We start from the raw sequence: 27,614 nt of genomic DNA, 5'->3' as shown, positions 1-27,614 counted from the left end.
GGACAGTCCGGAAGCGGAACTACAGTAAATAAAAGTTTCGAGTGCTGTTGCGCAACTACAGTTGTATTGATATATTTTAAATCATTTCTAACTGTGCAAAATGGGTCGCAAGGTTACACTAGCGACTTGCTCCTTGAATCAGTGGGCTCTGGATTTTGAAGGTAACTTGTCAAGGATACTTAAAAGTAAGTTCCGACTCTTCACCTGCAAGTTGTCACCACAAGTCTGGTACTAACGTTACTACTATACAGCTTCTGATCTAAAAGTGACCTCGTCCTCATTTTTATATAATTTCTTTCTCTAAAATAGGTATTGAGATAGCCAAGCAGAAAGGAGCCAAGTACAGACTGGGACCAGAGCTAGAAATCTGGTAATATTGTCTTCCACATATTGTATATATTTAAGTACAGTTGAGGAGTATTGACATTATGGTCATGAAGTACTGAATTAACATTTGTATTTTCATGTGCAAGCTAAGTATTATAGTATAATTTAACATAGAACAATGCATCATAAAATAAACAAAGAACTCAAATGTAATGTTGGAAAGCAGTTCAGTAAAATCAGAAAACTTTTTTAATGATTATAATTTAAATGGCTGTTACACTACAAATAATGAACACGACAATAGCAATTTCCAAATTATGGTATACAAATTTATAACTATAGACTACAACTAGTGTAATATACAGTATCGGTCCAAAGTTCGGAAACATTACTATTTTTAATGTTTTTGAAAGAAGTCCCTTCTGCTCATCAAGCCTGCATTTATTTGATAAAACAAAACAGTAATATTGTGAAATATTATTAGAGTTTGAAATAATGGTTTTCTATTTTAATATACTTTGAAATACAATTTATTCCTGTGATCAAAGTTGTATTTTCAGCATCATTACTCCAGTCTTCAGTGTCACATGATCATTCAGAAATCATTCTATGATGATTTATTATTAATGTTGGTCACAGATGTGCTGATTAATATTTTTTTATAACCTGTGATACTTTTGTCTTTTTTCAGGATTCTTTGATGAATAAAAAGTTTTAAAAAATATCAGCATTTATCCTAAATAGAAATCTTTTGTAGCAATATACACTACCGTTCAGAAGTTTGGGGTCAGTCATTTTTCTTTTTAACGAAATTAATACTTTTATTCAACAAGGATGTGTTAATTATTATTTTTTTTTTAAAGTGATAGTACAGATTTATATTGTTAGACATCTAGTAATGTTTCCAAACCTTTGACTGGTACTGTATGTATAAAGAAAAAAACTACATAATAATAACTACAACATAAAAAGAAACCAGTATGGGATCATCACGTAAAAGCTTCACATAGAACCCTGGTGCATTTTGCTTTACTATTTTTCAACCCAAGTAGTAACTCACAATAATGTTTCATATCTATCTGAAATAACAAAAAGTTCAGTTTTCTTTGAGCCCATTTCTGTTTATGTATATGGTATTTTCCCATAATCAATCAAATATTAACAATAAAGGCCACATTTGGTGGAAATCTGTTAAAAAACAAAAAAAATTTTTTTTTTTAGAAAAATAAACTTTCATGCCTAAGCATTTACAGAGGAGGCCTTCAAAATGGACCCAAAACATTCTGCAATAAATGCAGTTAAAAATACAGTGGGGAGAACAAGTATTTGATACACTGCCGATTTTGCAGGTTTTCCTACTTACAAAGCATGTAGAAGTCTGTAATGTTTATCATAGGTACACTTCAACTGTGAGAGACGGAATCTAGAAAATCCAGAAAATCACATTGGATGATTTTTAAGTAATTAATTTGCATTTTATTGCATGACATAAGTATTTGATACATCAGAAAAGCAGAACTTAATATTTGGTACAGAAACCTTTGTTTGTAATTACAGAGATAATACATTTCCTGTAGTTCTTGAGCAGGTTTGCACACACCGCAGCAGGGATTTTGGCCCACTCCTCCATACAGACCTCCTCCAGATCCTTCAGGTTTCGGGTCTGTCACTGGGCAATACGGACTTTCAGCTCCCTCCAAAGATTTTCTATTGGGTTCAGGTCTGGAGACTAGCTAGGCCACTGCAGGACCTTGAGATGCTTCTTATGGAGCCACTCCTTAGTTGCCCTAGCTGTGTGTTTCAGGTCGTTGTCATGCTGGAAGACCCAGCCACGACCCATCTTCAATGCTCTTACTGAGGGAAGGAGGTTGTTGGCCAAGATCTCGCGATACACGGCCCCATCCATCCTCCCCTCAATACGGGCAGTCGTCCTGTCCCCTTTGCAGAAAAGCATCCCCAAAGAATGATGTTTCCACCTCCATGCTTCACGGTTGGGATGATGTTCTTGGGGTTGTACTCGTCCTTCTTCTTCCTCTGAACACGGCGAGTGGAGTTTAGACCAAAAAGCTCTATTTTTGTCTCATCAGACCACATGACCTTCTCCCATTCCTCTTCTGGATCATCCAGATGGTCATTGGCAAACCTCAGACGGGCCTGGACTTGCGCTGGCTTGACTTTGCGTGCGCTGCAGGATTTTAATCCATGACGGTGTAGCGTGTTACTAAAGGTTTTCTTTGAGACTGTGGTCCCAGCTTTCTTCAGGTCATTGACCAGGTCCTGCCGTGTAGTTCTGGGCTGATCCCTCACCTTCCTCATGATCATTGATGCCCCACAAGGTGAGATCTTGCATGGTGCCCCAGACTGAGGGAGATTGACCGTCATCATGAACTTCTTCCATTAATTGGGCCAGTTGTTGCCTTCTCCCCAAGCTGCTTGCCTATTGTCCTGTAGCCCATCCCAGCCTTGTGCAGGTCTACAATTTTATCCCTGATGTCCTTACACAGCTCTCTGGTCTTGGCCATTGTGGAGAGGTTGGAGTCTGTTTGATTGAGTGTGTGGACAGGTGTCTTTTATACAGGTAACGAGTTCAAACATGTGCAGTTAATACAGGTAATACAGTGGAGAACAGGAGGGCTTCTTAAAGAAAAACTAACAGGTAGGGCTGTACGATTAATCGAAAAATAACCGAAACCGACATTCAGAACCTCTAACCGACGTATTTTTCCCATGTCGGTTATTTCGGTTTTCACGTGACTCCGCCCCGTCAGTCACATCAAGTGCAGTTTGCAGGCACACAGACAGATGCAGGAGCGGTTATCTGTGTTTTTAGATGCCCAGAATCACTATAGTAACTGCATGTTTTACACAGTTTATACAGGTCAGTTAATTGCCGTTCTTCATATAGCCTACTACCGCTGACGCGCACACACACACACACACACAGACGGCGCGCGCAAGCCCTGAAGCCAGATCGCTTTCACTTTCGTGCTCATAAAGTTTGTCAAGTACATACGTTTAAAGGCTTGCCAGTTTCAACATTTATAGCGATTGTGCACTATTCAAAAACAACAATACGGAAAACGTATCCGTTCAGTGCTCAGCTTTTTTCTGTGACACAGAGAGCCGAGCTGTGTCACGTCTCTGACAACACGCGCGCCCTGAAGGCAGACCTCTTTCACCGGTCCTCACAAAGCTTTGTCATTTGTATGTGGTTTAAACCCTGCCAGTTTGAACATTTTAAAGCGAGTTTCGGCCATCAGATGTGTATTATGTTGAACTAATGCCTGATATATTGTGACAAAACGAACACTCAGACAGAAGCTCGCACATCACGCGAAGAACGCGCGCAGAAACGCAGTCTCAACGCTGTCCTGTGACTAAAGTAAGTCACTAAAGTAGCTTAGAAACTCAACCGTTATAGGCATACATTTTAATACCTTTGAAGTACAAACCACAGCTTCATAATGAATAGAGACAGTAAGAGTAATTCACACACAATCTCTCTCTCATTAATGCATTCAAATAAATGTAATGTAGGCCTACTGTGCTAATGTATCTGTATCTGATGTACAACAAGCAGAAATCTGCCCCATAGACAATAACTGCTGAAAGTGAACCGTTTCCTTCAAGTATTTTAAAATCACAAAGAAATGAACTTTTTCATTAGAAAAAAAATCCACCTGTTCTATATATAAATATGTAGAACATATTTACAGTACAAACCTTATCAGTGAACTTACTCAAAAACCTTGTGAGGGCGCAAAAAAAAAGAAAAAGCAAAATAATCGTTCATTAATCGTAATCGAGGTAAAATGTTCAATTAATCGAGGTTTTTATTTTTGGGCAAATCGTTACAGCCCTACTAACAGGTCTGTGAGAGCCGGAATTCTTACTGGTTGGTAGGTGATCAAATACTTATGTCATGCAATAAAATGCAAATTAATTATTTAAAAATCATACAATGTGATTTTCTGGAATTTTGACCTCTACATGCTTTGTAAGTAGGAAAACCTGCAATATCGGCAGTGTATCAAATACTTGTTCTCCCCCCTGTAAGTGGACAGCATTTTCTTTTTCAGTCCGACAGAAATCGCATTTAACATCTGCATCAGTACAAAACTGGGTACAATGTAAAAAATGAAACTTTGTGCCCTTTTCATCATCAGTGGCTATGGCTGTGCGGATCACTTCTACGAGTCCGACACACTCCTGCACTGTTTCCAGGTCCTGAAGTCGCTCTTGGAATCACCTTTGACCCAAGACATCATCTGTGATGTGGGAATGTAGGTAAAACATCAGGAAAAAAATATGTTTTATGTTGTCTAATGCTTTAAACTTCACTTTTATGTGCTCTTTCCACAGGCCTGTCATGCATCACAATGTTCGATATAACTGCAGAGTCATTTTCCTGAACAAGTATGATTTTAGCATTTGCATTAATTCTTGATGATCATATCATAACACAATAATATGCATTTATGTCTTATGTTTTTGTACCTGACAGAAAGATACAGTTAATCCGTCCTAAAATGCTCTTGGCTAATTACGGCAACAACAGGGAATTTCGATGGTTTTCTCCTTGGAGTCGACCCAGGTATGTACTATATATTCAATATTATATTAGTTAAAGGAACACACCAACTTTTTGGGACTTTAGCTTATTCACCGTATCCCCCAGAGTTAGATAAGTCCATACATACCATTCTCATCTCTGTGCGTGCCATAACTCTGTCTGAAGCACACACCGCTAGCCTAGCTTAGCACAAAGACTGGAGGTAAACTGCTCCATTGAGCCTACTGCTCAATACGTGACAAAATAACACCCATATTTTCCTATTTACATGTTGTGATGTGTATAGTTACATTGTGTGCTAAGACCGACGGAAAATGAAAAGTTGTGAATTTCTAGACCGATATGGCTAGGAACTATTCTCTCATTCCTGCATAATAATCGAGGAAATTTGTGCCGTACCATGAGTGCAGCGGCTCAATGATATTACGCAGCGCCTGAAAATAGTCCCCAGCACACTGTCTGTGCAAGCAGGTTGTCACGTTGGTTATGTTGACGGAAGTAGCCTATTTTCCGGCGCTGTGTAGACTTATCTAACTCTGGGGGATACGGTGAATAAGCTAAAGTCCCAAAAGGTCGGCGTAGTCCTTTAAATCTTTGATCAGCAAAGTCAGTGATAAATCACAATGACATTTGCAGGCATATTGAGGAGTACTTTTTACCCAGAATGATCCAAGTTGTGACAGGGCAGGTGAAGTATGCTTAATTTCAAAACATTTCATGAACTGACAGATTGTATAATATATGCATGCATATAATATATACTTTATTAGGTGTAAATAATAATGTCAGCTGTCCTCATTGGTAGACCACAGTGCCGTTTGGAGATGGGGTGCTGTCTACCAAGGACACCTGCATAGGGAGTGAGATTTGTGCTGAGCTGTGGAACCCCAGGAGGTATTAATCTGCAAATAATCATCTCATTAATACTATATGAATGGCAAATTATTATTCTTAATTGATTCTTATTAGGTTGCTTCTTAAATCCTTTGCTAATCTCCTGCAGAGAACATTTAGATATGTGTTTTATGATATACATTGCCTCAGTCTTGTGAAATAAAACATGAGTGATATACATATGGATTCATAATTGCTTTTGTACGAGGAATTGAACTTTCTTTTGCTTCTTTTTCAGTCCACATGTTGACATGGGTTTAGATGGCATTGAGATTTTTACCAATTCCTCTGCAAGCTACCATGAGCTACGTAAGGCTGACCACAGGGTGAACTTGGTCAAATCTGCCACCACAAAGGTATATAGAGTTATTATATAAGCAGTGCATCCGGAGAGTATTCACAGCGCTTCACTTTTTCCACAGCCTTATTCCGAAATGGAATAAATTAATTATTTTCCCCCAAATTCTACAAACAATACCCCATAATGACAACTGAAAGAAGTTTGTTTGATATCTTTGCAAATGTATTAAAAATAAAAAACGAAAAAAAATCACATTAACATAAGTATTCACAGCCTTTGCCATCACACTCAAAATTGAGCTCAGGTGCTCCTGTGTCCACTGATCATCCTTGAGATGTTTCTACAACTTGATTGGAATTGGATGTGGAAAGGCACACACCTGTCTATATAAGTTCCCACAGTTACCAGTGCATGTCAGAGCACAAACCAAGCCATGAAGTCCAAGGAATTGTTTGTAGACCTCCGAGACAGGATTGTACTGAGGCACAGATCTGGGGAAGGGTACAGAAACCTTTCTGCAGCATTGAAGGTCCCAATGAACACAGTGGCCTTCATCCGTAAATGAAAGAAGTTTGGAACCACCTGGACTCTTCCTAGAGCTGGCCGTCCGGCCAAACTGACCAATCGGGGGAGAAGGGCCTTAGACAGGGAGGTGACCAAGAACCAATGGTCACTCTGACAGAGCTCCAGCGTTTCTCTGAGGAGAGAGGAGAACCTTCCAGAAGAACAACCATGTCTGCAGCTCTCCACCAATCAGGCCTGTATGGTAGACTGGCCAGACGGAAGCCACTCCTCAGGTAAAAGGCACATGACAGCCCACCTGAAGGACTCTCAGAGCATGAGAAACACATTTCTCTGGTATAATGAAACAAAGATTGAACTCTTTGGCCTGAATGGCAAGCGTCATGTCTGGAGGAAACCAGGCACTTGTCTTCACCTGGCCAATATCATCCCTACAGTGAAGCGGTGGTGGCAGCATCATGCTGTGGGGATGTTTTTCAGCTGCAGGAACTGGGAGACTAGTCAGGATCGAGGGAAAGATGAATGTAGTAATGTACAGAGACATCCTTGATGAAAACCTGCTCCAGAGCGCTCTGGACCTCAGACTGGGGCGAAGGTTCATCTTCCAACAGGACAACGACCCCAAGCACACAGCCGAGATAACAAAGGAGTGGCTACAGGACAACTCTGTGAATGACCTTGAGTGGCCCAGACCTGAACCCGATTGAACATCTCTGGAGAGATCTGAAAATGGCAGTCCACCGATGCTCCCCATACAACCTGATGGAGCTTGAGAGGTCCTGCAAAGAAGAATGGGAGAAACTGTCCAAAAAGAGGTGTGCCAAGCTTGTAGCATCATACTCGAAAAGACTCGAGGCTGTAATTGGTGCCAAAGGTGCTTCAACAAAGTATTGAGCAAAGGCTGTGAATACTTTTGTACATGTGATTTAGTTTAGTTGTTTTTTTATAAATTTGCAAAGATTTCAAACAAACTTCTTTCACATTGTCATAATGGGTTATTGTTTGTAGAATTTTGAGGAAAATAATTAATTTTGTCCAGTTTGGAATAAGGCTGTAACATAACAAAATGTGGAAAATGTGAAGTGCGGTGAATACTTCCCAGATCCACTGTATTGAAAATGTTCAGCTATTGTTTCAATTTGTGACACTAACATGTTCTGAAAATGTTTCAGAGTGGAGGGATCTATATGTTTGCCAATCAGAAGGGCTGTGATGGAGACCGTCTGTACTATGATGGCTGTGCTATGATCGCCATCAATGGAGATATTGTTGCCAGAGGAGCGCAGTTCTCACTCGAGGATGTAGTAAGTGACTGAGTATTGAAACTCACCCAAGTGGCTGTGATTAACATGCTAAACATTTCAGTCTGATCAATCAGATGCGTTTCTTTTGCCTTGCAGGAGGTTGTCACAGCCACTCTTGATCTGGAAGATGTGCGCAGCTATCGAGGAGAGAGATGCCACCCATATATGGTGAGAGACACTGAAAAACATGATATTTTAATGTAACTTACAATGCTTTAAATATTTCTCGTACTGCACAGGAATATGAGCACAAACCGTATCAGAGGATGAAAACGGACTTCTCTCTGTCTGACTGTGAGGACCGGTGTCTGCCCACGCACCAGCCTGTGGAGTGGACTTTCCACACCCCAGAAGAAGAGATCAGGTAACTTTTCACAGAGAAAAATTTATTATCGTTATTACCATATTCTCGCAAACACAGCTGTCAATCATGACATCATGCCCTGCATTTATTCGGTTGTTTAGTCTGACGTCACGTGGCAGCGCTTCCGGGTCCAAACGCTCATCTCATACCACAAGAAAAACAGCAAACGGTGCTAATATACACACACAATGTGGTGTAATACTAAAAAAAATTATAAGCATAACCTTTATCTCCATACCAAAATTCCAGATGGCCAGACAGTGATTCATCTTTTATAAATCATAAAAATATTAATGTCTGTGAACACAGAGACTGTTGTGTAGACTGTAAGTATTTAAAATGATTAACTTTTTAAAATGTTTGATGTTTAATATAAATAATATAGCGCTCATAAACGGGCGTTGATGGCATTCTCAAATGAAACGAGTTGAGGCTTGGACCCAGAAACGGCATTCCTTACATCACGACTTTACAAGCGGAAAGCATCAAATAACTAACTAAAACCAAATTTCTTGAAAAAGAAAAAACTTAGACATACGTCTGCATGATAAGAACTAATAAAAACCATCTTTGGAAAATGAAATATTTGGGTAACACTTTATAGTAAGTATAGTGTAATAAACTACTTAATTAGTTAATTAGTAACTAGTTAATTAATAGTTCATAAACTGTAGTTAATACATTAATAGACTATATTCAAATAGAGATTTCTTAATCTCGTAGTTTCTGTAATTAACAAATTAATAATTTCTTTTAACGTTTTATAGGAAATAGATCTAATGATTTTTATACAGTTTGTACAGTATACCTAGCACAAATCCTTACTGGTGTATTTTAACAATGTGCACTTAAGATAATTTGTATTGATTGACTTCCTTCCTTCCTTCCTTACTTAAAAAAAATCCTAAATAATTGTTAGTGTTTATATATATATAATATATGTGTGTGCGTATTGTGTATAAGTATTATGTATACAAAAATACACACACATACATGTACATATTTAAGATTTCTTTATTTATATATTATTTAAAAATATACACAGTATATACATGCACATATTTCTTAAATGTATACACAAATGAGTGTTTATTTATATTTACATAATAATTATATACAGTACACATATATTATGTAAACAGTGTTTACATAATACATGTGTGTGTGTACTGTATATATTTATAAACACAAACATCTATTTTGGATGCGGTTCATCACGATTAATCGATTTGACAGCACTCATTTGTAAACATTTGAATGAGCTCTTAATAATAATGCAATTAATGTCTAATAAAGTTTGGTTTAAAGCAATTTTAATTAATGACATTTTCCCATTTTCTGTGACCTAATCTAAAGTGAGAACTATTTACGGTTAATAAGTTGTTCACAAAGCATGATCTAACCCTTTACATATGAGCTTATTAAACAATAATAATTTGTTAATTACAGTGACAAAGAATGAAGAACTCACAAGTTTATTAATGTATTAACTACAATTTATAAACTATTAATGATATATAGGCACATTTTTTGCAAATACTTTATTACAATACAATTATTAGAAAGTTTTACCAATATATGAAGTGTAATTGGATTTTGTTTGGTTTGGCTCGCCCCATTCGATTTACACAGAGACGGTGGGATTTATGACCTGTACTGCAGCCAGCCACCAGGGGGAGATATGTTTTGGCAGTGTTCGCAGCACACTTGGATCTGTTTTGCTTCTCTCTATTGGAGATGTACATGAATACACCCTCAAACAGAACAAAAAGACTCCTGTAAACTCAATGCTGACTCATAGAGCAGCCAGTTCACACAGAATTGCTAAGTGATTTAAATTAAATAACATGCCAAATTAAGTGTTCTGGTCCAGTGAGAGTATTTTTACTTTACTAAAGAGGTTTAGAAGAGGAGTACCTTGTGACACAGATTTATTCCTGACTATGTGAACACATATTAATGTTTTTAAAACACTATACAGTAAACCAGGGGGGAAATATATGTACTTTTTGGTGTTATAAATTGGTGGAGCATTTATTAAATCAATTATTAAATATATATATTTTGTGTGTTATTTCAGTCTTGGCCCTGCCTGTTGGTTATGGGACTACTTAAGGAGGAGTGGACAGGTGCGTTTTTTTTGAGTGCATGTTAATATGAAAGTTTATGTTGTGCTTGTTACCAATCTTCTCACTCATGTTTACGCTTTTGACAATGAGTGTGAAGATACGTTTTCGCTAAAGAGGTGTTTTGTGGTTTTCAGGCTGGCTTCCTTCTTCCTCTCAGTGGTGGTGTGGACAGTTCATCTTCTGCCTGTATCGTGTACTCCATGTGTGTGCAAATCTGCCAAGCCGTCAAAGATGGCAGTAAGTCCAAAACACACACAGCAGCTCTTCAAAACATGGAATTTCGAGGTTTAAGCATGTGCACCGCTCTTCTCAGATTCTCAGGTGCTGGATGATGTGCAGCGGGTGGTCAACGATTCGTCCTACAGGCCTGAGGACCCACGTGAGCTGTGTGGACGCCTCTTTACCACATGCTACATGGCTAGTGAAAACTCTTCTGAGGACACTCGCAACAGAGCCAAAGATCTCGCTGCTCAGATCGGCAGGTCGGTGGATGACATGGAAAACATTTGATTGACAATGATCTAGGCTTGACATTAACTTTTTCGCTAAAGTCACTGTGGCTAGTGGTTTTCCAAAGTTACTAGCCACTCAGCGTTTTCACTGGGGCCTCCATGGATCGGAATTGTTTGTTCAGCACATCCCACAGATGCTCAACTGGATTGAGATCTGGGGAAATTAGAGGCCAAGTCAACACCTCAAACTCAATGTTGTGCTCCTCAAACCATTCCTGAACCATTTTTGCTTTGTGGCATTATAGCGACACACACGCACCCGGCCATCCACGTGATGTAAACGTGATTCATCAGACCAGGCCACCTTCTTCCATTACTCCGTGGTCCAGTTCTGATGCTCATGTGCCACTGTTGGCACTTTCAGCGGAGGACAGGGGTCAGCATGGGCACCCTGACTGGTCTGCGGCTATGCCGCCCCATACGCAGCAAACTGTGATGCACTGCAGGGCCGTAACCACCATAGACGTTGAGGGGGACAAGTCCCCCCAAATAATTAGAAATGGCCAAATTGTCTCCCCCAATATTTGAAATTCTTGCACTGCTCTGCTGCACTTCATTATGCCACGCTCTGTATGTTGTTGTTAGGATGACAAAAAGGTTTAAAAGTTACATTTTAGTCTGGTTTGTCTCAGTGGTCTAACAGCGCTCGTCAATGTCAAAATGATTGAGATGGCCCATCAAATCAAAGTAGGCGGGGTTTACATTCTTTTTTGGCTCGTGCAGTGCACAGTCTTCACCAGTTTTGCGGAATTGGGCTACTTCAACTAGGCCTGTCGCAATAATCAATATATCGATATATCGCACAATACACTCACCTAAAGGATTATTAGGAACACCATACTAATACTGTGTTTGACCCCCTTTCACCTTCAGAACTGCCTTAATTCTACGTGGCATTGATTCAACAAGGTGCTGAAAGCATTCTTTAGAAATGTTGGCCCATATTGATAGGATAGCATCTTGCAGTTGATGGAGATTTGTGGGATGCACATCCAGGGCACGAAGCTCCCGTTCCACCACATCCCAAAGATGCTCTATTGGGTTGAGATCTGGTGACTGTGGGGGCCATTTTAGTTCAGTGAACTCATTGTCATGTTCAAGAAATCAATTTGAAATGATTCGAGCTTTGTGACATGGTGCATTATCCTGCTGGAAGTAGCCATCAGAGGATAGGGACATGGTGGTCATAAAGGAATGGACATGGTCAGAAACAATGCTCAGGTAGGCCGTGGCATTTAAACAGTGCCCAATTGGCACTAAGGGGCCTAAAGTGTGCCAAGAAAACATCCCCCACACCATTACACCACCACCACCAGCCTGCACAGTGGTAACAAGGCATGATGGATCCATGTTCACATTCTGTTTACGCCAAATTCTGACTCTACCATCTGAATGTCTCAACAGAAATCGAGACTCATCAGACCAGGCAACATTTTTCCAGTCTTCAACTGTGCAAATTGTAGCCTCTTTTTCCTATTTGTAGTGGAGATGAGTGGTACCCGGTGGGGTCTTCTGCTGTTGTAGCCCATCCGCCTCAAGGTTGTGCGTGTTGTGGCTTCACAAATGCTTTGCTGCATACCTCGGTTGTAACGAGTGGTTATTTCAGTCAAGGTTGCTTTTCTATCAGCTTGAATCAGTCGGCCCATTCTCCTCTGACCTCTAGCATCAACAAGGCATTTTCGCCCACAGGACTGCCGCATACTGGATGTTTTTCCCTCTTCACACCATTCTTTGTAAACCCTAGAAATGGTTGTGCGTGAAAATCCCAGTAACTGAGCAGATTGTGAAATACTCAGACCGGCCCGTCTGGCACCAACAACCATGCCACGCTCAAAATTGCTTAAATCACCTTTCTTTCCCATTCTGACATTCAGTTTGGAGTTCAGGAGATTGTCTTGACCAGGACCATCTCCCTAAATGCATTGAAGCAACTGCCATGTGATTGGTTGTTTAGATAATTGCATTAATGAGAAATTGAACAGGTGTTCCTAATAATCCTTTAGGTGAGTGTATATGTACATGACCTCAATAATTTTTTGTGATGCAATATATCGCTCATTATGTTTACGTGATAATGAATGTCACCAACATTTTACTCGATTGTGCTTCATCTTGTATGTTTTCCGTGATGGAGGCGGAACTGGTTCTCGGGCAGTTCCTTCAAACACAGAGCGGTTATCGACAGGTGAAAAAAAGTGTAATTTGAGCCGTTATAGTGTTTTCCTTACAACTACTGACAGTTTGGAAGAATAAGCCCGAATGGACTCGATTTCAAAGCCGTAATCCCCTGTCCCGGTGTACATATCAATGTCTGTCAACGCAGAATGACGAGTGTTAAAGCCGTTTCACAAGGGAAAATGTTTTTTTACTATTTATTAAATTTTTTATTTAGAATATATTTTTTACCCTTTATTTCCATGATCTAAAGAATTAAAAGGTTGTCATTTGAAAGTGTGTAGGTCTACTTGCATTATTATGCTGTTATATTAGGATATATTCAGTGGCATAAAATTGTCTTAAAATTACAATAATATAGTTTATCGCAATTATTTCTGGGACAATATATCGAGAAACAAGAAGTAATTATCGTGACAGGCCTAACTTCAGCTCTGTTGTTTTTCATGTCCGCGGATCGAAACGACCCCAATTATGTGATACTTTGCCCTGGGAATGCGAATTTTAGCAGGCAACCCTGCCAAAAAGACACATATTTTACCCCCCAAATGCGATTGGGCTTGTTTTGGGCTAGTTTTGAGCAGCAATTGGGGGGGTTTTGTTGTGAAAACCTGGCAACCCTGGTCTTCACACACAGACGAATCTATCACTTAATGCCATTGTGGAGAAAGACTCTATTCTTTCCGCTGAAATCCCAAAACATAATGCACACAAACGTGTCCCTGCCCTTAATATACAATCATTGGTGAACATCTTTGATTTTAATAAAGAAGAAAAAAAAACTATATGAGGGCGGATTAGAACCTGAAATCTTTGACACGGTTCACAAAAATTCAACCACCAGACCACAAGGGAACTCAAATATTCCCAGCCGATCTATGTATTTATTCTCTAATGCAAAGAATATCGGGACGCAATTTAATGCAAATATTGTTTTTGATTATTTCCCAACTAGAATTAGACCTAGAATTTCGTTCACTGTTCGGTTTCTTTATGCTTATAAAAATAAAAAAATGTTCAAGACATGGTTACGGCCTTGATGCTCTGTGTATTCTGACACCTTTCTATTAGAACCAGCATTAACTTCTTGAGCAATTTGAGCTCCAGTAGCTCGTCTGTTTGATTGGACCACACGGGCCAGCCTTCACTCCCCACGTGCATCAATGAGCCTTGGCCGCCCATGACCCTGTTATATATAAAGTTATATATGATGCAATTTAACAGTACAAAACTTTATTATTGTGTGATTTAAGAGGTTGATTTTGAACTGTTCTCCTCTCAGCAATCACCTGAATATCAACATTGACATGGCAGTGAAAGGCATGCTGGGAATCTTCTCTGTGGTCACTGGGAAGTGGCCTCAGTTCCGTGCCAATGGAGGAAGTGCCAGAGAGAACCTGGCGCTTCAGAACGTCCAGGTACAGCACCCGTCATAGACACTGATGCTATTATTAAAGGTCCCATGGCATGAAATTACCATTTGATGAGGTTTTTTTAACATTAATATGAGTTCCCCTAGCCTTTATATGGTCCCCAAGTGGCTAGAAATTTCAATAGGTGTAGAGCGAGTTCTGGCTGTCCTGCTCTGCCTTTGAGAAATGAGAGCTCAGACGAGCCGATCTGGAATCTTCTCTGTATGTCGTCATACGGGGTACGGTTACCTCCCCTTCCTCTGCTTTGCCCACCCAGAGAATTTGGAGAAAATGTATTTTGTTTATCAGTCGCGATGTCAGCACAGGCTGAAAAATATTTTTATTTCTAAATTATGATTTTTTTTAATGTAAAAACCATACAAACAATATAAGTACACCTCAGGAAACATTATAAAATATTTTAAAAATCCATGCCATGGGACCTTTAAATGCACGGTTCGTTCATTCCCCCATCTCATCCAAGGTGTTCATGTCTTTCTTTCTTCAGTGGAAAATAAATTAAGTTTTTTGAGGAAAACATTCCAGGATTTTTCTGAATGGCAACCAAAATGTTGAAGGTCCAAAATGCAGTTTCAAAGGAAGGGCTTCAGAGGCTCTGCACGATCCCGGACGAGGAATAGGGTCTTATCTAGCCAAGTCATTTTCAAGAAAAAAAATAAACATTTATATACCTTTTAACCTAAATTGCTCATCTTGCGCTGCTCTGCGACACACCACGGATTGCGTAATCACGTCAGAAAGGTCACGCTAGACGTAGGCAGAAGTACCGCCCCGAGCGAACGTGCGAACACTAATACAAACACCCTTTACCAAAAAACACTCAATCTTCAACTTCAAAATCGTTGTTTTACCTTTTTTTTGCTAAAGGATGTTTGTATTCGTCTTTACATGTGCGCTTTGTAAACACGGGGCGGTACTTCTGCCTACGTCTAGCGTGACGTTTCCGACATGAATACGTAATCACTGCAGAGCAGTGCAAGATGAGCAAATTAGTTTAAAAAGTATGTTAATTTTTAAAAAAACATTTTTTATGATGATGGTTTGTCTAGATAAGACCCTATTCCTCGTCTGGGATGGTGCAGAGCCTCTGAAGCCCTTCCTTTGAAACTGCTTTGATTTGGACCTTCAACATTTTGGTTGCCATTGAAGTCCATTATGTGGAGAAAAATCCTGGAATGTTTTCCTCAAACCTTCTTTCTTCAGTGGAAAAGAAATTAAGACATGAACATCTTGGATGAGATGGGGGTGAGTAAAATATCAGGAAATGTTCATTTTGAAGTGAACTAATCCTTTAAAAAAAAATGGATTGAATGAATGACTCATTACTGGATGAATCAGCGTTTTTGAACAAATCTCTTGAATGAGTGATTCAATGACAAATACATTTTTTAACAGTCACTTGTCTCCACCTACTGGTGTAACAATGTAATTGATACAATCTTTATTTGAAGCGTCAGGTTACTTTCAAAAGGTGATTTATTCTATTTTGAGTAGGGTTGGGTACCAAAACCCGGTATAACCGGTATGTATCGGACCGAATCAGAACGCAGATTTCGGTGCCTCATTTCGGTGCCACTTCAATTCAAACGTGCTTTCGCGCTTTGGCCTGCGCCGAGCCAGAGTCAGACACGCTCAGCACTCGACACATATCACAACTATTCAGTGTTTTAAACCACATTATGTTTATTTTAGGTTCCAGACATTTAAATGCTCATTGTCTATGGAAGCGGCAAAAACAATCCAGACAGTTATAACTTGACTACGTGTTTTATTCATATCAGATACACATTATATAGTAACTATATACTGTAGTTTAATCTATTCTTCTCCCAGTTCACCGGTCACTTACTTTTATGTATTTCGTGAGACGTGAATGAATTTACGTGATTCTAACATGGCACCGCCCATCACGCAGTATAGATCAACTAACACACATTCACTCACGCATATTTGAAAAATCAGAACATAGTTAGCAAGTTTGTGAATATTTTGAATAAAAAAGAAAAAGCGAAATATACCCGATACAGCTGAGCTGCTATTGTGGCAGCTGTGTGTCATGTGAGAAGCATGACTCGTCGCAATGGAAACAATAAGGCGATGCGTTCTAAAATATTTAGCCAGAGAATATGGTCATATTTCTGCAAAATAAAGCTGAAGCTTGAAGTTGGTTTGTTGCATACCAAGAATACAGACGACTGCTTTTTTTAAGTATCTGTTCAGGCACAGGTACTGTTTTAAATGTATTGGTTTGGCACCAGTATCGAGAAAAGAAAAGAAAAACGATACCCAACCCTCATTTTGAGTAACTCGCTATCTTAGACATTAGACATCCAAACTACAAACCTTTATCCCAGTACTTCTGTGATAACATTAATTGTTGTGATGCAGAAATAATGATACTGTGTGTGGTTTGTCTTTTGAATCGAGATCATGGACTTTTAACAATTAATCGTGCAGCTCTACATTAAAGTCTCAGAAATAACCAAAAACATACTAATACATTGGAAAGCAGCATTATGCAATAAACATGAACATGCAATGTTTATTGCATGGAGTTCTGCGTTTGGTTGCTGGTGGCCATTTTGAAATAAAATCATCATCATTTGTTTTACTATGTGGCTCTTTTTTTATATGACCCCTGACATCACAAAAGCGCAGGCTTGAGGACGCAGTTTCTATGAAAGCGATACTTTTGCTGACTTTTTCAATGTGCTGTTTGCTTGCATTGTAACACAAGAACCACAGTTTTCACCAAAAAATATTGCAGTTAGTCACCCCAAGCGTCAAATGACCTACGAAATTGCTGAGTTTCACTATTTCTAAGCATAAGTAACACAGTAATATTTTGCCGCTGTTTTCCAGGAAATGGCTTGTGCTTTAGTTTCTGATCAGGCATCATTTTGCCGGTTTAACACATTCACACATACATGATGCGTCACAGCTTTGAAAGAGTTGCAAAAGATGGCAAAGAAATGAATAGCACTTTTGACTGATGAAGACTCCTATCAGTGGCCTAGAACATTATAAACAAGAGTATAAGCATTTCAGTTCATTTCCAATTTATTTAAACTGTGCTTTTCACAATAAATCATTTTGAGGGCACATTAATTTAAAAAAACATATGTGCACAGATAAACCATTTATAATAAATACTGCATTATTAAAAAAAAATAAACCCAAGAATTATCCATTTTGATTTCATGGTGACTTTAAATTATCCATTGATGATGAAATATTGTGTGAATTATGCAACCAATTAGGAATATCACACCTTCAGGAGCTATTTCACATCTGCATTTTTACCCGAATAGCGTATTCTTTTGTTCCTGAAAGTGCATGAAGCATGTATGTTTATGTTTACTCCAACACAGGCTCGTGTCAGGATGATTTTGGCCTACCTCTTTGCCCAGCTGTGTCTGTGGGCTCAGGGAAAACCTGGCGGTCTCTTAGTTCTTGGTTCAGCAAACGTGGATGAGAGGTGTGAATTGTTTTCTTCAGGTATCCCACTACCAATAATAATGGAGATCATTTAAAAGAAAGTATTCTCTGACTTTGCAGTTTGACTGGATACTTCACAAAGTACGACTGCTCCAGTGCCGATATCAATCCCATCGGAGGTGTTAGTAAGATGGACCTGAAGTTCTTCCTGCAGTACTGTGTAAAACGCTTCCAGCTCACTGCCCTCATAAGGTGTGTAATCTTCCCTTTGGTCACACATTTATATATATATATATATATTTATATAGGCATAACATTATGACAGCTATAACACTGATTATCTCTTCATCACGGCACCTGTTAGTGGTGGGATATATTAGGCAGCAAGTGAATATTTTGTCCTCAAAGTTGATGTGTTAGAAGCAGGAAAAATGGGCAAGCGTAAGGATTTGAGCGGCCAGATTGTGGTGGCTAGACGACTGGGTCAGAGCATCTCCAAAACTGCAGCTCTTGTGGGGTGTTCCCGGTCTGCAGTGGTCAGTCTCTATCAAAAGTGCTCCAATGATGGAACAGTAGAGAACCGGCGACAGGGTCATGGGCGGCCAAGGCTCATTGATGCTCGTGGGGAGCGAAGGCTGGCCCGTGTGGTCCGATCAATCAGACGAGCTACTGGAGCTCAAACTGCTCAAGAAGTTAATGCTGGTTCTGATAGAAAGGTGTCAGAATACACAGTGCATATGGGGTTTCCCCTAGAACGTCAGTTTGCAGCACACGCTCACATGTGCCCATCTTCTGTGCAGCATTTTAGATGCCCCACCAACTGCAGAGCTTGAGCCGCTGACTGATGGCAAGGTGGTCCAGACTGATGAGGTACACACCGTCAACCTCATTCACTAATACAATTATCAAGAAATGTCACCGAACATTTGCACAGACAGATCGCATGCGTTTTTAAACATTAAAATGTAGCACGTTATGGGGGAAAATATATTATACACCATATATTTACATGTTTACATGTATTTTTTAATAAATATTCCCAATATGTTTGTGGAAAGGTTTACACACCAGACCCATGATGTTCTGGATGGTGCAAATGTGCTTTGTGTTACATGCATGAATTAAATTATGAATAATGTTGGGTTGGAAATGCTTTTGTTTGTGTGTTAAAGCCTATATGGCTTCGGCAAACATTTTTTTCAGTGGCTTTCAAAAAGTGGTGGGGACATGCAAATTATACAAATGATGACTATGCATATTGGTCAAATAGCAGTTAAAATATATAGTTTGATAAGTACTTTTAATCAGTTTTAGTTCTATGAAAAAAATATGACTGATATTAAGATGTATCTGTAATATTTTGCAAATGATCATATACAAATTATTCCTTTTGCAGTTTTAGACAAAATAAAAATATATTTATTCAAATATATTATACTATAAACACAATATATAATATCTCAGTGAACAAATAAACATAAGCACAACCTTGAGGCGGATGAGCTACAACAGCAGAAGACCCCACCGGGTACCACTCATCTCCACTACAAATAGGAAAAAGAGGCTACAATTTGCACGAGCTCACCAATATTGGACAGTTGAAGACTGGAAAAATGTTGCCTGGTCTGATGAGTCTGGATTTCTGTTGAGACATTCAGATGGTACAGTCAGAATTTGGCGTAAACAGAATGAGAACATGGATCCATCATGCCTTGTTACCACTGTGCAGGCTGGTGGTGGTGGTGTAATGGTGTGGGGGATGTTTTCTTGGCACACTTTAGGCCCCTTAGTGCCAATTGGGCACTGTTTAAATGCCACGGCCTACCTGAGCATTGTTTCTGACCATGTCCATCCCTTTAGGACCACCATGAACCCATCCTCTGATGGCTACTTCCAGCAGGATAATGCACCATGTCACAAAGCTTGAATAATTTCAAATTGGTTTCTTGAACATGACAATGAGTTCACTGAACTAAAATGGCCCCCACAGTCACCAGATCTCAACCCAATAGAGCATCTTTGGGATGTGGTGGAACGGGAGCTTCGTGCCCTGGATGTGCATCCCACAAATCTCCATCAACTGCAAGATGCTATCCTATCAATATGGGCCAACATTTCTAAAGAATGCTTTCAGCACCTTGTTGATCAATGCCACGTAGAATTAAGGCAGGTCTGAAAGCGAAAGGGGGTCAAACACAGTATTAGTATGGTGTTCCTAATAATCCTTTAGGTGAGTGTATATATATATATATATATATATATATATATATATATATATATATACAGGGAGTGCAGAATTATTAGGCACGTTGATTTTCTGATCATATTTTTTTTCCAGGCACATTTGACCAATTCCAAACCACAGTAATACTAATAACTACTATTGATTTAGTATTTAATAATGTATAAGTGATATATAATTGTTCATGAAGGCTGGAAATGAAAATCCTCTTATATTCAGGTGTGCAGAATTATTTGACTTTTCAGTCTGAGTTAAATCTCTTTTTTGGCTCAATTTATCTGTAAAAGAAAACATGCCTAATAATTCTGCACACCTGAATATAAGGTGATTTTCATTTCCAGCCTTCATGAACAATTATATATCACTTATACATTATTAAATACTAAATCAATAGTAGTTATTAGGATTACTATGGTTTGGAATTGGTCAAATGTGCCTGGAAAAAAAATATGATCAGAAAATCAACGTGCCTAATAATTCTGCACTCCCTGTATATATATATAAGGACATGGACTTCTCAGTACAAGCTTCCAAAATTATTCAAAATTCAAAATTTCCCATGTTCAAAAAGGAGTAGGAAGAAGTTCAAAACCAACTTTTCTGCCTTTTCTCTATTTTTATCCCTTAATTAAATACAAAACAAGTATATGCTTTACATATTTACAAATACATACACCATATATCTAGTACTTACAGTACCTACACTCACATAAGCACATGTATACACCTAGACACAGATGCATACCTTCATACATACGCATGCACATTTCCATCTATTTCCATTTGAAAAAATATTCAAAGTTTTTTAATAGAGCAGTTTTGCTGCAATGCTTTTCCCATCACTGTGTGCATGCAGACAGATTTACAGCACTGAAACGAGACCTTACTCATGTGACTGTCCCCCTCCCACAGGCCGACATGGGAATGACCTACTCAGAGCTGTCTGTGATTGGCCGACTCAGGAAGATCTCCAAGTGTGGCCCGTACAGCATGTTTTGCAAGCTCATTCACTCATGGAAAGAGACCTTCTCTCCCACACAGGTCAAACATGCCCTTAACATTACTGTACTCACATTAAAAGTACTTTAAAAAGCAGTTAATACTAATGTTTTACCAATATTATGGGTAATTAAAGGGTAAGTTCACCCAAAAATGAAAATTCTGTCATCATTTACTCACCCTCATGTCATTACAAAGACTTTTGTTTATCTTCGGAACACAAATTGATGAAATCTGGATTAAAAAAATAAGACGAAAAGCACGTAAATATTTGAAATGGGCCGTTATTACGGCAGAAATTATACATGTTAAAATATCCGTAGCATTATGTTTACCACATGTAAATAAGAGTCTGTATTCACTTATTTTTGCTCATTTCCATGTGGAATAAAATGACATCCTTTATTTTGGGATAAAATACTAGACAGAAAACCATTTCAACTATAATGTGCGTTTTATATATCTTCCTATTTTTAAATAAATTTAAATAATTAAATAATAATTTGGATATTATTTTCCTATTATTCAATTAAATATGCATTTATTCTTATTATTCCAAGCATATGATACTTTATTTACAGCAGACAATCATGTTATCGATCACGTGAGCAGTGCGTTCCCAGGATCACAAAACTCGCTCCTTCACCACGAATAAATCACCATTTATCACTGAGGTGGCATGCACATTTATTTTTATGGACTTCCACGTGAGAAAATAGGGCTATAAAAAGAGGGACGTCGCACCTTCACTCTCTTCCATTGTAGAAAAGCAAGCTGCCTATGTCCCAATATGGCGCTGACACAGCCAGAGTCTGCGCAGCAGTGAGTGTGAAGTATCAAGGTCCCGCCCTCATTCCCACAGAATCGTTAGTGGAGTTTACTGCAGAACAACTCATAATGTCGGTGTGAAATAAACAGTTATGGAAATGTAGAAATTAAAGTTAAAGCTCCAGAAGATACCGAAAAAAGTCAGATGGTGCCTCAGTGACTACTTCACTCAGAGAAGCCGTCAATCATGACGTCACACCCCTTATTTTTATAACATCAAATAACTAACTAAAACAAAAAAAAAATGAACACTTGAACTAACATCAGTGTGATAAAACTACCTAAATGGCAGAAACCATAATTGGAAAAAATGTATTTGAAGTGTAAGTTTCATTTATCTCACGTCCCGTTACATTACATGGAGAGGGCGGGGTTTATGAGCTATACTGCATCCAGCCCCCTGGGGGCGATCAAAACCTTTTGGCTTCTTTTTTCAGGACTTGTGCGGCACACTTGGCTCACATGACAATGGCTGCATCCGAAAACCTAGGCACTGACTCGTTGCCTCGCTGCCTAATCAGACCATGACTTGTAAGGCAGAGTTTGTGCATGAAGGCACCTCAAACTAATTTCGGACAGACTTCTGAGGCAGTGTAACAGTTTAATGATCTACAGTAAAATAGAGAGAGCTTTGGTGAGAACTAAACAAATATTTAACTACTACAGTAGTAATTTCTTGATAGAAATGACATCAGAAGAGGAAAATGTTAGTAAAAAACTTACATTTACACACAAACTAACCAGCAAACGCAACTTTTGGAGGGCATCTTTTTTTCCTAGCAGTGAAGGATACATGTATGCTGCCTTCAAAAATCGATTAGATGAAGGTATCTCAGGAGACAGGACGTGAAGCTAACATTAGATTCGGACGTGCCTTGATGCCTTCCTACCTTGATTTCGGACACAGCCATAGTTCGCTCTCACGTCAACACAACACGTGTCGTGGTGCTCTATTGAATGTGCGTTGGAGATTAATATTTTTGTAAACAAAGTGGTAAATTATGTTTTTTTTTTCACAAACAAAGCACGTGTCGCTTCATAAAATTGAGGTTAAACCACTGGACTGGAGTCACATGGATTATTTTTATGACATCTTTACAATCTCTCTGGGGCTTGAAAATGGTAGTTTGCTGTCCGTGGAGGGACAGAAATCACTCAGATTTCATCAAAAACATTGAAAGTGTTAAGTGTTTGGACATGAGGGTGAGGAATGAATGACATGATTTCATTTTTGGGTGAATTATCCCTTTAAATGCCTTACTATCTGCTTTGTGTCCAATACCATGTTTTGTTGGTTTTGCAGGTGGCCACTAAAGTGAAACATTTCTTTAGGATGTACTCAATCAACAGACATAAGATGACAACAGTAACACCCTCTTATCATGCTGAAAACTACAGTCCAGATGACAACCGCTTTGACCTCCGTCCTTTCCTTTACAACACACTGTGGGCCTGGCAGTTCCGCTGCATCGATAATGAGGTCAGCAGTTCTGCAGAACAGTGTGATCTCAATGGGCTGTTGTGCAAATGTTTGTCTGCATGTAGCATTTCTGTTTGTGTATAATCCACTCTTTACTATGTTGTATAGGTGGCTATGATGGAGTGATGTGTGGAGGGTACAAGTACCAACTGTAATCCATCGCTCCTTGGTCCAAAGATTCATCTCGGACACTGATATGCTAGTGGACAAGCGAGTTGCATGTCTTAGAATGATTGATATACTTTATGATAATGGTTGTTTAAAAATAAAACGATATTTGAAAATGTTCATGTAACGTTAGGCCGTTAAATTATTCGAAAAATAATGCACACCCGAGGTGGTAATGCGGTCACGACGCGAAGCCAGAGTCTTTTAATCTGCTTATTCTACGGTTACCACACCTCAAAACATTGCTCAGATGATGTATTTCAAGACATAGTCAGGGTTTGTCTTTAAAACGCTCTTGCGTGCAGAACTAACTTCTTACGCATCTAAACCCAAGAACACAATGTCCTTTTAGAGCTAGTAACGGAGGCTTGAGCCACTGATAGCAGAGTAATGCAGTTATTAATGCAGTTAGTAATGCAGAGCTACAGCAGCACTGACAACACGTTTCTGTGCGAGTGTGTGTTCATGGTGTATGTGTGTGTGTTTCAGTGGGAGAAAGAGTACATAATTAAACATTTTTAAAATTTTGTGGGAAAAACATGGAAATAATTTGTCGTTTTTATCCCACTGTTTACTATATTTCTTTGCTTGTTCAGTGTTGCTGTGGGTTTTGGTTCTTTTGCTGTTGTCGGCTAGACTCGGTAAACCCAGCCTGATCTGCCGGCGATTTGATTTCGCCCTGCAGCTCAGTCTGGAAACCTGTACGTTCATTTCTACTGCTTCTGTTACACTTTTGCAGGAACCAATCACAGACTGGCTTATCCACCTAGCGCGCTATTGGCGGGTTCAACACGAAGACGGATAGAGAAGCGATGGGCCGTTGCTCGTTGATCACGCCTCTTGTGGTCTGATTGGTTGAAGGACTATCCAATTGCGTACAGAGTCATTTGAATTATGCTCGTTTATCATGCCTCTTGTGCAGTAGAAAATACAGAGCAGACTCCCCAGACCAATTGTCGGCTGTAAGGAGCTTTAAAATAACTGAATTCATTTGGCGAAGTGATATGGAACTGTAATGTGGTCAAAACCTGCTGGAACTACTTTAGCCGTGCGTTTCCCTGAAAATAATTGCACACCCTGTCAACCAATCAGATTCAAGTTTTCAACAGCCCTGTGGTATAAAGAAGCTTCTATCACTCTTTAGTGGCATCTATGATTCCATAAAGAGCGTTTAAAGGGGTGGTAAAACACATTCTTTCGAAGGCTTGATTGTGTTTGTGGGGTGCACTGTAACATGTGTTAATGCTTCGTTTAAAAAAAAAAAAATCATTATTTTTCATATATTTGACCTTTATTCTACACTGCTCTGTCCCTCCTTGTAAAAACGATCTGATGGTTTCCGGGTTGTATGAAGCCAGTCCCTCAAAAATACGCAATGGGCTCTGATTGGTTAGCTGGCCCAGTGTGTTGTGATTCGCTAACCGCCTAGTGCACGTTTGTCGGAAACATCACGGCCCCTTACCTTTACCTGTAGACTGTGCTTTGGGTAGTGTTAGAAACAATGGCGTCAATAAAACCATACCAATTTCAGCCCGAATCAGACCCAGACAATTTTAGTGAAGATGATCGAGCAGAACCTGTTCAGTCCTCAAGAGAAAAGACTGCGGATCTATAGTCATCGCTACTGAATGGCACTGTTACTTTTGTATTTTTAGAACGATTATAGCCAAATATCTGTGGCAAGAACTATTAACCCAAAACGAACACTAAACACTGGCTTTACTAGTAGCCAAATCAAACACAGAACCATGTTTAGCATGCCTGTAGATAAACAACATATAAAAGCTCTAATCAAAGAATAATTTACACTAATGCCAAGTTCGCTGTTGAGATTTAAAAAAAAGTTTGTAACGTTAGGTGTTCGCCAGATAACGTTAAAGGGTTAGTTCACCCAAAAATGAAAATTCTGTCATTAATTACTTACCCTCATGCCGTTCGACACCCGTATGACCTCCGTTCATCTTTGGAACAGAAATGAAGATATTTTAGTTGAAATCTGATGGCTCAGAAAGGCCTCCATTGGCACAATGCACGGTTCACTCTCAAGACCCTTAAAAGGTACTAAAGACGTCGTTACAAAGTCCATCTCACTACAGTGGTTCTAAAATAACTTTATGGAGTGACGAGAATAGTTTTTGTGCGCAAAAAAACCCTAAATAACGACTTATATAGTGATGACGATTTCAAAACACGGCCTCATGAAGCTTCGAAGCGTTATGAATCAGTGAGTCGAATCATGATTCGGATCGCGTGTCAAACCCATAGACTGTAAAAAAATATGGACGTAGTGTCCGTGACGTCACCCATAGGATTCTGATGAGCCGTTCTGAAGCGCAAAGTAGGGACGAGCCATCTTGGCAGCGCGTCATCGCGCGTCACTCCCGGATAACAGAAAATGGCCAAAAAGGCGGGACGTAGGCGGAGCTTAAGTGACGCGATGACTAACAGACAGCAGATAAATGGCTATCCACCTGTCACTCGAAATGGCCACGCCCTTAATTATGCAGACTTTTAAGGCTTTATATAATGTAAACGAATGAGTTATAAAAAAATTCACCCCCCTCACAGTTGTCATGAAGGGCAAAATGAGCCGTATAGACCAAAAGCACAATTTGTACCAGGCTGTAAACATGTTTTATTCTGCTCTAAAGTTGGCCATTTTAACATGGGGCTCAATGAGATTCTGCTCCTTCTGGATCCTGTCCCTAGCGGCCAGTCGATGAATTGCAGTTTGAGGCACTTCCGTATTGGCTTCAAGAGAAACTGCGGGAGGTTGCCGCTTGGTCAAACCGCCAAACTGCTGAAATTTGGCGATCCAAACTGCTGATTCGACTCACTGATTCATAACGCTTCGAAGCTTCATGAGGCCGTGTTTTGAAATCGTGAACGTTTTTGGGTGAACTAACCCTTTAAGTATGAATGAGCATTTAACAGACTGGTTTGCAGAACAGCGTTGTCATCTGTTTACTTCCTTGCTTCAACGTACAATTAACAATACAAACTATTACAGGAAAACACATCGAAAAATAAATCATACTTACAGGTTGTGGCCCGTAAACAGCTTCTGTTTTTAAATCCATCTTTCAGGGCAAGCCGTTGTGCGAATCCTTCATTGAACTCGCGAAGATTGTGGAAGCTTTCCTCTGTGAAATGTGCAGCGGGAGCCGCGCGCGTCTGTTGTGCATGATTTACACTGGCAGTGTTTGTCTCGCGCAGCTGAACCGCGGCTCGTGAATTGCAAATACAGACGAATATTTTCCATTATGTCACATTTTCCAGTCTTCTCCTCCGACCCCTGTCTGTCTCGTGCTTTGATTTATGATGGGCAGCATATATCTGCTGCAAATGTGACCTGTTCCCCTCTGTCTTATACACACATGCAAATAACATGTTGTATGTTAAACGCACTGCAACGCACCCCCGTCCCTAGGAAGGCTGAACAAAGTGGAATTGCAATCCGGATGAAAATAACAGCGTTTCGTCGGCATTGCGGCAACAACACTCCAGCCTACTAACTATACCACAACTTCCCTGCCGCGAAACAAAATGGCCTTGCCCCCCCTATTTAATATTAAAAGAGGGGTTTATGTAAATATTGGGGCTGGTGATGTCAGAGACCCTGGAGGAATGTCTGTAGTCCCTAGCGGCCATTTGCTGTAGTCCTTAGAAATTGATTTCTTTAAAAGCAAATATCTCCCTTTGCTTTAAACTTTGAACGTTGTGACTTTGCAGATGTTGTTTATGCTCAAACAGCAACATTACACAAAGTGAAATCGTGGTTTACCACCCCTTAAACATTCATGGAGCAAAAAAGATTCTTTTTAGATCATTAAAATGTTCTTCACACTAAGAAATCATGGTTGTTTGTTTACTGAAAGGTTCTTTGGGGAACCCAAAAAAGTCCTTCTATGCGAAACCTATAGAG

The 27,614-nt window shown here is 39.4% G+C and overlaps 1 protein-coding gene across 1 annotated transcript; it reads left to right on the top strand.

Moving 5' to 3' along the window:
- On the top strand, positions 1 to 27,537 carry nadsyn1 (NAD synthetase 1). Its single transcript, XM_079801938.1, has 21 exons — positions 1 to 185; positions 310 to 370; positions 4,494 to 4,610; positions 4,690 to 4,743; positions 4,832 to 4,921; positions 5,537 to 5,588; positions 5,706 to 5,794; positions 6,033 to 6,150; positions 7,790 to 7,921; positions 8,018 to 8,089; positions 8,161 to 8,285; positions 10,366 to 10,414; positions 10,549 to 10,651; positions 10,728 to 10,896; positions 14,384 to 14,519; positions 17,906 to 18,012; positions 18,093 to 18,224; positions 18,773 to 18,842; positions 21,127 to 21,255; positions 23,345 to 23,521; positions 23,630 to 27,537. Exons 1-21 carry the CDS (start codon positions 101 to 103, stop codon positions 23,645 to 23,647), a joined length of 2,085 nt encoding a protein of 694 aa, XP_079658064.1. The 5' UTR covers positions 1 to 100; the 3' UTR covers positions 23,648 to 27,537.
- The last annotated feature ends 77 nt before the right edge of the window (positions 27,538 to 27,614 follow it).

The sequence above is a fragment of the Gobio gobio genome (genome assembly GCF_949357685.1).
Source record: "Gobio gobio genome assembly, chromosome: 2".
NCBI classification, from domain to species: domain Eukaryota; kingdom Metazoa; phylum Chordata; class Actinopteri; order Cypriniformes; family Gobionidae; genus Gobio; species Gobio gobio.
Note: the sequence above shows the minus strand (reverse complement) of the source record. Positions and strands in the feature narration are given on the sequence as shown.

Bases quoted from the DNA above. Each gene is read 5' to 3' on its own strand.
- nadsyn1 (XM_079801938.1), top strand. From the start codon at position 101: ATGGGTCGCAAGGTTACACTAGCGACTTGCTCCTTGAATCAGTGGGCT. The intron at 18,843-21,126 runs GTACACACCGTC...CCCCTCCCACAG, and splicing joins AGGTGGTCCAGACTGATGAG to GCCGACATGGGAATGACCTA. The intron at 21,256-23,344 runs GTCAAACATGCC...TTGGTTTTGCAG, and splicing joins AGACCTTCTCTCCCACACAG to GTGGCCACTAAAGTGAAACA.